This window comes from Choloepus didactylus, chromosome 1 (genome assembly GCF_015220235.1).
Source record: "Choloepus didactylus isolate mChoDid1 chromosome 1, mChoDid1.pri, whole genome shotgun sequence".
Taxonomy (NCBI): domain Eukaryota; kingdom Metazoa; phylum Chordata; class Mammalia; order Pilosa; family Megalonychidae; genus Choloepus; species Choloepus didactylus.
The window spans coordinates 191,120,188-191,136,748 of NC_051307.1; the positions used below are offsets into that span (position 1 = coordinate 191,120,188).

At 39.1% G+C, this 16,561-nt stretch overlaps 1 protein-coding gene across 1 annotated transcript; it reads right to left on the minus strand.

The window, feature by feature from the left end:
* Window positions 1–437: 437 nt before the first annotated feature.
* On the minus strand, window positions 438–1,483 carry LOC119528087 (ADP-ribosylation factor-like protein 1). The gene has a single exon (XM_037828752.1). The coding sequence runs from the start codon at window positions 1,368–1,370 to the stop codon at window positions 825–827; it is 546 nt and encodes a 181-aa protein (XP_037684680.1). The 5' UTR covers window positions 1,371–1,483; the 3' UTR covers window positions 438–824.
* Between the last annotated feature and the right edge of the window lie 15,078 nt (window positions 1,484–16,561).

A 16,561-nucleotide genomic window follows, 5' to 3' on the forward strand; every position in this document is an offset into this window, starting at 1 on the left:
TAATATTCTGTACAGTTAATCATGGACATTGTCCACCACAAGATTCACTGTTTTATACATTCCCATATTTTAGCCTCCAACTTTCCTTCTGGTGACATATGTGGCTATAAGCTTCCCTTTTCCACCACATTCACACACCATTAAGCACTGTTAGTTATTCTCACATAACGTGCTACTGTCACCTCTGTCTATTTCCAATACTTAAGTTCAACCTACTTAAACATTCTGCTCATAATAAGCAACTGCTCCCCATTCTATAGCCTTGTTCTATATCCTGGTAACCTGTATTTCATGTCTATGAGTTTACATGTTATAATTAATTCATATCAGTGAGACCACACAATATTTGTCTTTTTGTGTCTGACTTATTCCCCTCAATATAGTGCCCTCAAGATTTCTTCATCAACCCATTTTTTTTTTTTTTTTTTTTTTTCTGAATTAAGATATTTATTAGTGTTTATACAAACAAGCTGCAACCACTAATTCAAAAATAAGAGGGTTTTTTTTTTCCCCAGCAAGAGCACATTCTTCAATAGGACTGCATTTGAGTAAGAATTCCATACAAATAGAATATATACCTTAACAAAAGAAAGCAAGGAAGGAATATTTTATATTATACAGACAGATATTCAGTTGGTTCAACAAGACGAGTTACCCCTCCAACCAAATACTCATTTTTCTATATTTATTACAAATGTTGTAGTCAGTCCAGTATATGCCAACAATCATGTAGTTTTAAACATTTAGTAGTGTGACATGCACATGACTGTTTCTAAAGGGATATGTGATGTAACCATCATTTCAGAGGAGCAGAAGCAGGTGAATTACTGTCTGCTCTTTAATGTTTCAACTAACCATTCCATTGCCTCATCAAGGCCAGTGCCTTTGGTTGCTGAAGTTTTAAATATTTGCCATTTTCGGTCCTTCAAGGCAGGTAACCCAAGTGAGTTCGCCATCTCTGAGGGTGTCATGGCCTGTTCCATGTCCTGCTTATTTGCAAACACCACTAAAATGGCTTTTCTCAGCTCTTCTTCCTCCAACATGGCAACTAACTCTGATTTGGAAATTCCAATTCGGTCTCGGTCACAACTGTCTACTACATAAATGACTGCATCTGTGTTTGAATAATAACATCGCCAGTATGGCCTGATACTTGTCTGTCCTCCTAAATCCCAGACTTGGAATTTAAGGTTTTTGTATGTTACCGTCTCAACATTAAATCCAATAGTAGGAATAGTAGTAACGACTTCTCCAACCTGTAACCTGTACAAAATTGTGGTTTTTCCTGCTCCATCTAATCCCAAAATTAAAATTCTCATTTCCCGGGTTCCAAACAAACTGGAAAAAATACTTGAGAAAAAGCCACCCATGATGAAGGGCCTGCTCGCTCTCGCCGATCCTCAGAGATAGGCCCCGGCAGCGATATCTGTTCGAGCCTCAGCGCCGCCACCGCAGCTCCCTTTTGCCTCCCTCTGCAACTCCGAGGCGGTTTATCAACCCATTTTTAAAGATGGTTTTGTTCACATACCATACATTCCATCCTAAGTAAACAATCGATGGTGCGCTGTATAATCACATATTTATGCATTCACCACCATCACCACTATCTATATAAGTACATCTCCATTTCTTCCACAAGGAAGGAGGAAGAGTCAAAGAAAGTAGAGAGATAAAAGAAAAAGAAAAAGACAGAAAAAAATGACAGCTAAAAAGCAACAAAAGGAAAGATAGAATTAAAATAAGGTACAATAAAAGAGTCAGACAACATCACCAATGCCAAGAATCCCATATCCCTCCCTTATATCCCCCTCTTATAGGCATTTAGCTTTGGTATATTGCCTTTGTTACATTAAAGGAAGCATAATACAATGTTTCTGTTAACTACAATCACTAGTTTGCATTGATTGTATTTTTTTCCCAATACCACCCCATTTTTAACACCTTGCAAGGTTGACATTCATTTGTTCTCCCTCATGTAAAAACATATTTGTACATTTTATCACAATTGTTGAGCACTCTAGGTTTCACTGAGTTATACAGTCCCAGTCTTTATCTTTCCTCTTTCCTTCTGGTGTCCCACATGCTCCTAACCTTCCTCTTTCAAACATACTCACAGTCATCTTTGTTCAGTGTACTAACGTTGCTGTGCTACCATCACCCAAAATTGTGTTCCAAGCCTCTCACTCCTGTCTTTTCCTATCTGTGTGTACTGCTCCCTTTCATATTTCTTATAGAGCAGGTATCTTATTCACAAACTCTCTATGCTGCCATCTTGCCCCTCCTCCCCCTCTTCCACATTCTTTTGATACTTTGAATGGCACAGGCCAAGGTACTTGTTAACTGACAGACATAGCAACTTAGCATAATTCTGTGTGTCAGGAGAAGGCACAGTGACAACTTCTGTGTAATGCCCCAACTTGGAGTCTTGTAGCACATTGTGGAATTCCAAAGTAGTAAGGGGGCCATAGGTTGAAAGAGGGGGACATAGGTTGTTGCGGATTTCTTGGGAATCTTAGTTTACAGGATGCCATGAGAAGCTGGAATTGGAACTTGTAATTAATTTTTAATTCATTATAGAACAGTTGTGAGGGGATACAGGGATCCACTTGATTCCAAGGCACTGACTACCAAAATCAAAGTCTTAGATAATGCTTTGAGAGGATGGGGAAGCCCCAAGGCAGGAAAGTTGCATAGTTCCATCCAAAGTCAGGTGGGATAAGGGCATGTGACGTGGGGGTGCCAATAGCATATGATAAGGATTGAAATAGTAGGATTGAAGCATGGCTTCCCACAGTGGGTGTTGGAGGAGCCACTCCCTGTCATGACCACCAGTCAAAGTGCTGGGCAGGCCTAGGGAGGACCCTCCATGTGGGTAGATGCTCCTTAAATGTGTTACCAACCCAACTCTCTGATGCTCAACGGGAGAGGGGAAGCAGCATTGTCCTTTGGGATTTGCGGGGGACAGTGGGGCAGGATGCGTTCTCTACTCTTCTCCCCTTTTATCTTTCTGCTTCTTTCTCCTGGATAAGGAAAAGTTATGCTAAGAGTGAGGAGCAGTTGGTCTGTAAGTGCTTTCCTCTGGGTAATAGGAGGCAGGAGGGTAGGGGCAGATGGAGCTTTATGACTCTATGGCAAGTGAACAGCAAAGAGGCGCCAGGAACGTCTTCTACACCGGAGGCTGTTTCTGATCAATGAGACGCAAGCTTGGTCATAGATGGAGTGGATGTGCCTTTTAAGTCATCATGGGTCATCACGGCAGAGTGATGGGAATAACGGCGTCTATGCCCCTGCACTGTGGTGGAGGTTGTCGGGCTCAAGACATTTCTAGGCAGAACATTTATTTATTTTTTTTTATCTTCATTTTATTGAGATATATTCACATACCACGCAGTCATACAAAACAAATCGTACTTTCGATTGTTTACAGTACCATTACATAGTTGTACATTCATCACCTAAATCAATCCCTGACACCTTCATTAGCACACACACAAAAATAACAAGAATAATAATTAGAGTGAAAAAGAGCAATTGAAGTAAAAAAGAACACTGAGTACCTTTGTCTGTTTGTTTCCTTCCCCTATTTTTCTACTCATCCATCCATAAACTAGACAAAGTGGAGTGTGGTCCCTATGGCTTTCCCAATCCCATTGTCACCCCTCATAAGCTACATTTTTATACAACTGTCTTTGAGATTCATGGGTTCTGGGTTGTAGTTTGATAGTTTCAGGTATCCACCACCAGCTACCCCAATTCCTTAGAACCTAAAAAGGGTTGTCTAAAGTGTGCGTAAGAGTGTCCACCAGAGTGACCTCTCGGCTCCTTTTGGAATCTCTCTGCCACTGAAGCTTATTTCATTTCCTTTCACATCCCCCTTTTGGTCAAGAAGATGTTCTGCGTCCCACGATGCCAGGTCTACATTCCTCCCCGGGAGTCATATTCCACGTTGCCAGGGAGATTCACTCCCCTGGGTGTCTGATCCCACGTAGGGGGGAGGGCAGTGATTTCACCTTTCAAGTTGGCTTAGCTAGGCAGAACATTTAATATTTCAGAGAGTTCGGGGAAGTAATCTCAGTAGTCCAATGAGAAGGCAAGAGCTTGAATCAGAGCAGTAACCATACAATTAAGGTAGAATCCACAGAACCTAGTATTGGATTCAGTATGTGGAAAGGCAGCACCTGGAGGTGAATCTGAACAAGTTGGGTGGACCAGGAGGCAAGTGGTACCCTGAACAGGGGCAGGGAACAGTGCAGACTGCTTGGGGAAAGATGGAGTGAGCTGGAATGATTAGGGGACACCCAGGAGGAGGTAGCCAGGAGGTGGAGGAGCCAGGGGAGTGAAGTGGTGAGGAGCACTGCCAGAGAAAGAGGTACTGAGAGGGAGAAGGACAGGAAGGGAAGGGAAGAGAATGCTTTCAGAAGGAGGAGTGCTGTAGGGAGGGTTCAGGTCTTCCTGCCATTTCATCAGTGAGCTCTGCTGTTCTCCATTAGGAGGAAGCCCTGGGAGCTAAGCACTTTTGCTTGCATATTCCATACCTGCTGAAGAACTGTACTATATGGTTTGAATATAACAACCTGTCACAAAGCTCTTTTTCTCTTTTAACCCTTCCACAGCATTTTTTTCTCTCCTTTGAACTGCCTTGGTGGTGTCGGCAGGGCAGGAATCTTTACTCCCAAGGTATAGACAAGGAGAGTTGTTCATGGAAGTTGAGACATGTGCGAAAGGGAAAACCTAGAACCAAATGCAGACCTTCTGCCCCCGCAACCAAATTTCGTTAGAGCACCATGTTGCTTAGCCCCTGAGTTGAATGTTTCTGCTTGGATCATTGGCAGACACCTTCAGCTTCCATGTGGTTCTAGGGCTTCCTGTTCCAACTACAGGAAACATCATTATTCAACAGGCACACACATAGACACATGCCTTTATATTGTTTTATAATGTGATTAAATCTGTAAGCAGGAGCAGTCACATTTCTAATAATCAGTTAACTCAGTTCTGGTCAGGAAAAAAACGAATCTTCTTCATGCATACCCCTTTAAAATTTGTCTTTGCACAGTGAGTCGTATCAACAGAGTTTCATTGTTGTTGTTGGTTTTGTTATCAGAACCGGTGTTTTAAAGGGTCAGGGGCAGACATGAACTTTCTCTGCACAGACCTGATGTCCACAGGCAATCCTGCCTTTTCCTGCGTGAATTCACTGGGGTGATGATTCCTCTGGGGCTCCTCAGGAGGACTCATTTCCAACATATTTCCCCATTAGGGAATGTATGTGTAATTTTCTGGAGACAGAGTCCACTGCTGATATTTTGGGCCTAGAAGTATTCTCTGGAGGAAAAGGAATTGTGCCTTTCACCGGAAGTGAAGATGGAAGAGGGCACCCTATTCCATGTTATGGGAGGCCCTAGCAGAGCGGATTTAGTGGCTTTTAATCTACTTACTTGAGAGTCTCAAAAGTCCAGGTCCCCATTGGCACAATCTCCCTACCCCCAAACTCAATTTCTATGTAATTTGTCATTGTTGCAAAAGGAATCTTTAGAAAACACAAATCTAACCTGTTGGGAGTTCTTGCGTGCCCAGGCTCCTTCCTTCTCATTTTTGTCATAGTGCCTTACTTTTTTTGAGGAAGGTGCAGAGTTTGGGGGTGTCATGCCCCTGCCGATTGCCTGCAGTCTTGTTGGAGCTGTCAGTCAAATGTCCCCCACTTCCCCTAGCTGGAGCTGGGTCAATCAGATGCACTCCCACTGGAATTTGAATACTGATGGAAACCCACAGGGAAAAAAGTGGAAACTGATTGTGTCTGTTAGTGCCTGCTCCCCAGAAATCTACCCAGCCTTGGCTGCTGTCCTGGCTGATGGTTCAGCACCTTCTTTCATTCTGAGAGCTTCCCCAAAGCCTTCCAGTAATTTTTTTAGTGCTAGAATTCACGTCTGTTGCTTGTAAGCAAATAACTCTGGCTGACATAGAAACTGTTACCTGGAGATGGATGTTACTAGTAACAGATCCTAAAATGTGGCATTGGCCAAGTTGAGACACTGAGACTTTCTCATTCTTAGTTTGCATCTGGAGACTCAGATCACCTGCCTTTTTTAGCTGGAGCTTAAGGGCCTTGGTAGAAAAACTCAAGGATTTGGAAAGGTGTGGACTACTTTTGCAGGCTTAGTGAAGTCACATGGGAAAAGACAAACCTTGTCTAAGCTGACCCTTGTAAAAGCAGAAAGGGAGGGCTTTTTCCGTATCTATGGCCAGCAATCAAAGGTAGCTCTCTCACAGTCTTTGCCTTGGAGTAGAGAAAAACCAAATTACTGCTCCAAGCTAATGTTGGTGGAGAAAAAGCAGTGGGATGGAAACAGTGATGTGAGGGAACCAGCTCCTATTAGCTTGCAAGAGCGGACTGTGCACATCTCCTTCTGATTGCACCTTTGGAGACATCATGTTGGTAGTTTGACATGGGCCATGATGGGAGTATTTACACTGGATAAATTGGAAAGTGCTACAAATCAGGGCTTTTCTCCCCCAAAGAGGTGATTGTTAAGTATTTACTACCCCACCATTGGTTGGTAATATAGAGATGCAGATAAAAGCAGGAGCTGGGAGAAGCCTGATGCCCCTATTTCACCCCTGCAGGAGCCTCACCTTGCACTCCCTGGAGGACAAAGGAGACTTTGCTCCAATTTAAAGAGCTCTCCAATGGGATAAGGAGCAGGTGGGCTGTGACTCCACATCCAAGCCTATTGTCTTTCATCACCTCAGCATCTTCTTCCATTCCGAGAGCATGAATGAAGGCCATTCGGTTGAGGGTGGAGAGGGGATGGCAAGAGGTCTGTTGCTAAACAACATTAACATCCAGGCCCAAGTCTCCCATGCAAGGGAGAGAAATGCTACTAGAACGTTGAGGAGTTGAATTGGCAGAGAAACTTCAGTCCAGAAAAGCGATGGCCAGTGATTGCTCAGACCTGAAAGCAATTCCCAGGGCCCCAAGCTGGGGCCAACACAAACTGCAGTGGAACTTCCAGTTCCCAGAAGGGAGACTTCCCAGTATCCCTGAATCATGAGGCAGTAGGAAAGTGGATAAGGGATTCTCTCTGAGACAAAGATCAAGAAATCCTTCTACTGCCTGGGCAAGAAGTATATGCTTTAGGGTATGATATATTTTCTCTTTTTCTAAATAGAGATTTGTGTTGAAGCTACCATGTTTATCCTACGATACTGTATATTGGGTGTGAGGGGGGTGGTTAAATTTATCGGTTAACCTAAGTGTGTTAGGCTAGTCAAGAAGAAAGCATTTCACTCATTCAACAGGTATTGAGTTTATATTCTAGTGGGGGAGACAGACATTAAAGAAGTACATATGTGACAATATGTGATATCCCACCCAGAGGATGATAAGTGCTATAGCTGTGGCTAGTAATTCAAGGAACTGGAAAAAATAGGGGAATGATGAACCACGTGGATATATTGGCTGAGGGAAAAGCAAGTTCCAAGCCCTTTGCATTGAGGAAAGAGCATGCCTGGTGTGTTTAAGGAACATCAAAGATGATAGCATGGGTGAAGCACAGTGAGGGAGGGGGAGACACGGTGGGAGGGGCATGAGGGCCAGATACGTAAAGCCATTGTAATAATCCCTACTCAGAATACCATAGGAACCATGAGTGGGTTTAAGTTCTGGATGCTGTTTGAGGAGAACAGACTGTTGGAGGGCAAGTGTAGAAATGGGGGACCAATTAGGAGGCTTTTGAAATAATACCTGTGAGAGATGATGGTAGCTTGGATGAGGTTGACAGTAGTTAAGACGGTAAGAAGTCGTCAAATCCTGGCTATATTTTGAAAGTAGAGTTGGCAGGATTTGCTGAAATATCATTCAAACATCTTTGACTTTAAGCTGGGTATAACAATTGGACAAGGCTCTTGATTGTCTCCCTTTGGAAAGAGGGAGAATACAGTTTTATGTAGGGTAGCTACATTATGTTTGGAAGGTGTTTTTGAAATTGTATGCCTGGGATGAAGAATGTACATTGACATTGGACAGCTAAGGATAAAATATGATGGGAAGCTATTGTTTTAGCCCATTCCTCACCCATTTTCCCTTCTTCTGATAACAGAACTTTTCCTTTTGGGAACTTCTCTCAGCTCAGCTCCAGGTTCCCAGGGTGAGCACGTGATCCAGGGATGGCCAGTGTGCCACGAGTTCTAGACACAGTGTTGTTAGCTTACGGAAAGGGATCTGACACAATCTAGGCCAATGAAATGCCTCCCTGGGATTTTTGCTGTAATTATTAGGAAATAGTCAAGTTTCCCTTCTGGGATCACAGGTGCAAAGGACTTGCAGGGTAATCTTTTCCACCACATGGAGAAGGCTTGTCTGAGAATGGAGCCAACACAGATGGAAGCAAAGCCAAGAAGTGGAGAGAATGTTGTCCTGATGGTATCATTTCAGCTCCTGAATCCAGCTGAGATGGAATCAACTGTGTCTCTGGGCTTCCTGTTCAGTGGAGCAAAATGTTTACTTTTCTTTTCATCTCCATAAACTAATTTGGGTGGGGTTTATATCACTTGCAATGAGGAGTAATATTCAGTCAGTGTGCACAGGCATGGTGAAATATTTCTGTACTGACTGGTAAATAGCTTTTGCTTCCAGCCTTTCAAGTGCCTCTCCACTCTGCCCCAGCCACCTGCCCTGGCTGCCCTGGTCTCTCCTTTGTCATCTCCCTCTAGACTTCCCCATGACCAAGTGTGCTGGTTTGTGTATATTATGTCCCCCAGAAAAAGCCATATTCTTTAATGCATTCTTGTGGGGGCAGACATATTAGTGTGGATTGGGTTGGAACCTATTGTTCAGTGTCCATGGAGATGTGACCCACCCAACTGTATGTTATAACTTCGATTGGATAATTTCCATGGAGGCGTGGCCCTGCCCATTCAGCATGGGCCTTGTTTAGTTTACTGGAGCACTATATAACCTCAGACAGAAGGAGCCCATAGCTTGCTGGAGCTGAGACAGACATTTTGAAGATGGCCGTTGGAAGCTGATGCAGACATTTTGGAGAACGCCATTTTGAAACAGCACGTGGGAGCAAGCAGACACCAGCCACATGCCTTCCCAGCTAACAGAGGTTTTCCGGATGCCAATGGCCTTTCTCCAGTGAAGGTGCCCTTTGTTGATGGACACTTTATGGCCTTAAGACTGTAACTGTGCAACCAAATAAACCCCCTTTTATAAAAGCCAGTCCATTTCTGGTGTTTTGCATTCCAGCAGCATTAGCAAACTAGAATACCCAGCAACTAAAGGGTTGGCACCTGATACAGCAAGGGGTTTCCAGAACCCTGCTTTGGCAATATGGTCAGTCCTTTCTAATTGGTTGGTGCTCTGTGCCACACAGGTGGCTAAATGTCTTAATATCACCTGTGATACCATCCAAAAGTATTCAGGCAGATACAAAACTTTGTCCCCAATTTGATCATATTCTAATTGGATCACACTCCCCCACCCACTTCCATGCTCGCTTCACAACAGCTTGGTTACATTTCCCCAAACTCTTCACCCACTTTCTTATCTCCTGTGCTTTTGCAGTTTCGATCTGCTTTTTCTAGAATTTCCTTTTCTATTATTTTCTATTTCTCCTATTCTTCTTTTCACAACTCAGCTCGGATAATCCAAATCTGTGTCTAAATGTCACAATTGAGAGTAGCAGATAGCAATTCATTCTGTGAAGACGGAGGAGCATCCAAGATGAACCACTGAATTTTTTTAAAAAACTGGAGATATACCATACATACAGAAAAGTGAATTAGACAAATACATTTAGCTTAACACATAGTTATAAAGACAACATTCTTAAAGAGAACCACCTAGGAGAGGAATTAGAACATTGCCAAGACCCAGTCTCAAACGCCTCCCTCTTCACAGTTGTAACCTCTTCTCCGACTTTTTTTGGCAACCATTTCCTTGCCTTTCTTTATGCAGCCTTAAACCTCAAATAATTTCAAACCTAATATAATTATATAGTATATATAACTTTGTTTCTGGCTTCTTTAACTCAATATTATGCTTTTTAAGATTCATCCTTGGACTTGTAGGAGGTTATGTTTCACTCATTTTCATTACTGCATAAAATTACATAATTTAATTAGACCACAGTTTACTAATTTATTGTGCAACTGGTGGACCCTGGTTGTTTCTAATTTATGAACAATACTGCTAAGAAATCTTTTCCCATCTCTCCTAGTGCACATGTACATGCAATTCTCTAAAAGTTTAGGGGCCATGGGTATATATATTTTCAACTCTTCTAGGTAAAGTTAACCGTTTTCCAAAATCCTTGTGCCACTTTACACTTCCTGCAGCAGTGTGTAAGAGTTCCTTTTGCTCCACATCCTTGCCAACACTTGATATTTGTTAGACTCTAAAATTTTTGCTGATCTGATAGATGAGTAGCAGTATTTCACTGTGGTTTTAATTTGCATTTCCCTGAATACTAATAGCTTGCACACCTTTTGATATGTTTATAGGTTTTTTGGGTTTCCTCATTGTGAAGTGCCTCTTCAAGTCTCTTCCCTTTTCTCCTATAGTGTTGTCGATTTTGTATTGATTTGTAGGAGTTAAATAGAATTTCTTCTTAATATTAGATCTTTGTTGGATACAAGTATTTTAAGTATCTTCTTCCACTCTATAGCTCGCCTTTTCACTCTTTTAATTTTCTTTTCAAATGAACGATTGCTCTAAATGTTAATGTAGTCAAATTTGTCATTCTTTATTCTGTGATCATGTGGATATTTTTCTCGATTATCTTTGAAAAGTTTATAGGTCTGTCTTCCACATTTAGTTCCATCTGAAATTGATTTAGGGGTATGGTTTTGGGTAAGGGTCCAATTCATTTTTTTCCTCATGAAAATACAATTGTCCCAACACCATCTGTAAGAAGATCACCTTCTTCTCACTGCCAGGCGATGCCATCTTTGTCTTATGTCCAGTGTCCATCCATATATGTTGGGTCTATTTCTGAACTCTCTTCTATTCCATTGTTCTGTTGTCTATACCTGTGACAATACCACAATTTCTTAATCACTGTGGCTTAATGATTAGTCAGTATTTGGTAAATATCCTTTCACTTCAAGAATGTGTTGGCTATTTTTGGCTCTTTTCATTTGTATATAAAACCATTTGAAATATTAGTGGGATTGCACTGAATTTATAAATCAATTTGAGGAGAATTGGCATCTTTATACTATTGAATCTTCTAATCTATAAACTTAGTATATTTCTCCATTAATTTATGTCTTCCTTAATTTTTCTCAATGTTTAATAATTTTTCCAGTAGAGATCTTGCAATGTTATATTTCCTTCCAGAAACTTGATAATACAAAAAGACAAAAAAAAAAAAAAAAAGAAAAAGCAACAGCTATTTAATATGGCCTCTTAAAATTTTTTTTCTGTTTATGATGGTATATAGCCACAAAATTTATTAACGTGTATCGATTTTACACCTTGCTATATGCTCTTACTAATTACAATAGATTCTATAAATTCTTTTAGATTTTTATATATACAATCATATAACTTATGATTCATGATTGTTTTATCTCTTTTCAGCATTATTTAGTCATTTATTTATTTAACTAAAGTCCACAAGTTACATTAGGGTTCCCTCTTTGTGTTGTGCATTTCTATGGGTTTTGATAAACGTAAAATGTCATTTATGCACCATTGCAGTATTAAACAGAATAATCTTATCACCCTAAAAATGCCCCGTGCTCCACCTATTCATTCCTGCCCTTTACCTCCTGAACTGCTGAATCTTTTTACTGTCTCTATAGTTTTGCCTTTTCTAGAGTGTCATATATTTGCAATCATACAGGATGTAAGCCTTTTCAGCTTGGCTTCTTTCACTTAACGATATGCATTTAAGGTTCCTCCACGTCTTTCATGGCTTGATAACTCATTCCTTTTTATCGCTGAATAATACTCCATTGTTTGAATGTCCCTCAGTTTGTTTATCCATTCACCTGTTGAAGGACATCTTGGTTGCTTCTGTTTTTTGGGAATTATCAATAGAGCTGCTGTAAAGACTTGCAATGCAGGTTTTTGCATGGTCAAAAGTTTTCAACTCATTGGGGTAAATACCTAAAAGCATGACTGCTGGAACTTATAAGACTATGCCTAGCTTCATAAGAAATTGCCAAACTGTTTCCCATAGTGCCTGTATCATTTTGCCTTCACACAAGCAATGCATCAGAGTTCCTGTTGCTCCAAACCCTTGCCATCTTTTGATATTGTCAGTTTTTTGGATTTTAGCCATTCTAATAGGCAAGCAGTGGTATCACATTGTTTTAATTTTCAATTCCCTAATGACATATGATGTTGGGCATCTTTTCATATGCTTATTTGCCATCTTTTTATTTTCTTTGGTGGGGTGTCTCTTCAGATTTTTGCCCATTTTTTAAGTGGACAAGTTCCTTTAGCAGATATGTGTTTTGCAGATATTTTCACCCTGTCCATGGCTTGTCTTTTCATTCTCTTACTAGTGTCTTTTGCAGAGCAGAAGTTTTCGATTTTAATGAAGTACAACTTATCAATTTTTTTCATGGATCATTCTTTTGGTGGTGTATCTAAAAACTTATCGCCAAGTCCAAGGTCACCTAGATTTTCTCCTATATTATCATCTAGAAGTTTTATAGTTTCAAGTTTTACATTTAGATCTATGATCCATTTTGAGTTAATTTTTGTGAATGGTGTAAGTTCTGTGTCTATTTTCATTTTTTTTCATATGTATGTCTGGAATGTTTTATCTCTTTTATTCCAGTCTTTATATATTTATATATGGATTACTTATTACTATTTTTGCTTACTTCACTGACTAGACCTTTAGTACAATGCTGAATAGCACTGGTTATTGTAACAACTAGTCTTTTTCTCAATATTAAAAGGAAAGCTTTCAACATTTCACCATTAAGTGTGATATTGGCTTTAGGTTATTTTTGTAGTCACCCTTTTATCAGATTAAGAATGTTTCCTTCTATGCTCAGTCTGCTGAGAATTTTTAAAATCATGACAGAAGTTGAATTCTATCAGATGTTTTTTGGTATCTGTTGAAATGATCATGCAATTTATTTCCTTTATTACTGAAGTGAATAATATTGATTAATTTCCTAATGATAAATCAACCTTTTATTCTTGGATTAACCCAACTTCATTGTAATGCAATGATCTCTATAAATAAGGCTGGATTTTGTATACTAATATTTTGTTTAGGATTATTGCATCTCTGTTCATAAGTGATATTGGCCTATGATTTGCATTTTTCAAATTGTTCTTGTCAGTTTTTGTATCAAGATTACTTTAGTCATAGAAAGTGAGTTAGGAGAGTGTTCTTTTTTATTCTCTGGGATAGTTTGCTTAAGATTGTATTTATTACATGGTTTTGGAACTTGCCAGTAAAAATTTCTAAGCCTGCAAATCTCTTTTCAGAAATATTTTTTTTTTCCACTGTTGATTCCTTTCTTTAATGATTATAGGAGTATTTAGGCTTTTAAATTCTTCTTCATTCAATTTTGAAAATTTATTTTATTTTAGCAAATTTTCCATTTCACCATCATTTTCAAATTTAGTGGTACAAACAAATGTATCATCTGTTTAATGTCTGTAGCATCTGTAATGACATTCTCCTAATCATTTCTGGTATTGATAATTTGTTTTTTTTTTAAACTTTTTATTGTTCTAACATATTTACACCTCAAAATTTCCCATTTTAACCACTTTCAAGTGCACAACTGAATACATTCAGAATGTTGTGCTACCATCACCACCATTCATTTAACAATTTTTTAAATCACCTAAAACAGAAACTCTGCATCCAGTAAACAATAGCTCCGTGTTCCATCCCCAGCCCCACTTCTTAGCCCTTGCTAACCTGTAATCTACTTTCTGAATCTATGAGTTTGCTTATTCTAATTATTTCAGATCAGTGAGATCATACAATATTTGTCCTTTCGTGTCTGACTTATTTCACTCAACATGATGTTTTCAAGGTGCATCCATGTCATAACATGTTTCAGAACTTCATACCTTTTAATGGCTGGATAATATTTCATTGTATGTATAGACCACATTTTGTTTATCCATTAATCTGTTGATGGATACTTGGGTTGCTTCTACATTTTGGCTATTGTGAATAACGGTGCTGTGAACAATTGGTGTACAAATATGTTTGATTCCCTCCTCTCAATTCTTTTGGGTATATATGTCAAAGTGGGATTGCCAGATCATGTGGTAATTCTATGTTCAACTTTCTGAGGAACTGCTGATATTATTTTTGCCTTCTTGCTTTTTTTGTGATCAATTTTGCCAGAGGTTTGTCAATTTTAATATTTTTCTGAAGAAAACACTATTTTTGGCTTTGTTGACTTTATTTGTATCATCTTTTTTTCTTATATCTTTATTCTTTCTGTTTTCTTTGAATTTATTTGTAATTTTTTCTGAGTTTTTGAAATGGATGTTTAGAAGATTAATTTTCAGCTTTTATTCTTTTGTAATATATGTATATATGTATATATGGCTAAGTCTATACACTTCCTGTTAGTATTGTTTTAGCTATGCCCCATACAAGTTCTCCTATATGCTAGTTTTATTATCATTTAGTTCATTTCCAATTTCCATAATGATTGATTCTTTGACAAATTGTTATTTAGAAATGCTTTTCTTACTTTCTAAAAATATGGTGATTGTTTTCCCTTTGATATTGATTTTAGTTACATTGTATTATGATCTGAAAATACTTTTTATGCTTTTAACCCCATGAAAGCTTTTTGAATCTTGTTCTATGGCCATCTATATGGACTATTTTTTTATATTTTCCATAAGCACTTGAGAAGAACATGTATTCTGCAGCTGTTTGATTAATATTTACACGGTATATCTTTTTCTATCATTTAATTTTACCCTTTTGATAAACTTAGGTTTTAGTTGTGTCTCCCTGTAAATATCATTTATCTGAAATTCTTTTATCCTCTTGACAATCTTTGGCTATCTTCTAGATCATTTTAGTACATTTGCATTTAATGTAATTACAGATGTATTTATGTTTAAATCTACCATATTACTTTGCGTTTTCTACTTATCTATCTTGCTCTATATTTCTCAGTTCTCTCCTTTCTTATCTTAACTTTTAGATTGGATAATTATTTCTTAGCATATTTTCCCCTCTTTTGTTTCTTTTCTGTTAGTGACAATCCTAGAAATTAAGCCTTGCATTCTTAACTTACCAAAATCTAATAATAAGAACAAACTTTACTCTCCTCCTTGGTAATAATAAAGTTTTAGAACTTTTATCTCATTCACTGCCTTCCAACTTATATGTTATTGTTGTCTGGTATTTATTCAGCATTTTCATTGTTTTCAGTGGGATAGCTGATTCAAATAACCAAGGCTGCAACTAATGAAATCTTGGATTTTTTTTTTTTAAACAGGTGTAGTTCCATGTCATCTCTTCAGCCTATTTCAGCTCCGGGCTGAGGATCTGTCTTATTCATTTGTATCCCCAGCACTTAGGGGAGTGACTTCACCTTTGTCTTAAGGCAAACTGTACACCAAAGCTCTGCCTACATCTGCCCATTGGTGCTGGCTGAATTTTCTTGAATGTTCTTGGCCCATGCCTGCAGGTTATGCAATTTAATGGTATGAAAAATCAGTAATGTTTATGGTAGAAGCATATTTTAAAGACCTTGCAAGTTTCCAGATATTCACAGAGTCAACACTCTTCTTGTTTCCCTTCAGTGCTTAGATACCCTCACATATTCTGGGTCAGAGAAATTCTAGTGCCATCTCTATTGGGGAGGTAAAGAAGGTAGCTCTGGTTGTCCATCTGCCCCGGATCTTTCAGATTTGCTTCTCCAGAAGTCAACTTCCTACTGGTAATTGAACCACTGGGTGAAATTTGGAAATGGATCTAGTGAAATTTTCAAGGGCTCATCTTGCATTTGCATTGCTTACATTCTTGAAGACTCCATATAATGCAAGATGTGTATATTGGGTCACTTGTTTTCAATGGTTTTCATTATAATTTAGGTAATGCACCTGTGGTACAAAAAACGTAATAAGAATATCTTCAAGAATATTATCATCTACTAAATAAAACAAGCCTAATGGCTGGGTGCATTTAATTCTTCCACATAACATAAAATAAACCAGTCCCCAAGCTCTGTGTCCCCTCAGATATCTAATTAACACTGGAGCTACCATCCTATCAGATGGTATTTTCATTGACTGTATGGTATTTAGATTTTGAAGGAGCTGCATAATCAGTATCTGTGCTCCCTGGTTTGGAGGAATTAGGAAGGAAGAGTCATCTTGGTGGGCACATCTTTTAGATACAAACAAGTTATCCAGAGAACAGCTGATCTGTTCTGGGAAAGCCTGTACCCTCAGCTATCCCTTTATCATCTTATTATCCAGCATCTGTGGGTGCTGGAAAACCCCAACAAGCATCTTGAAATCCTCTTCAGCTTCTGGTAGGCCAGGAATGTCAGCAAAGCAAGAACCAGGCCCCAGAAAAATCTGTTTGTATGGGGC

What these genes read in the sequence shown, in the direction of transcription:
- LOC119528087 (XM_037828752.1), bottom strand. Translation starts at nt 1,370, where the DNA reads ATGGGTGGCTTTTTCTCAAGTATTTTTTCCAGTTTGTTTGGAACCCGG.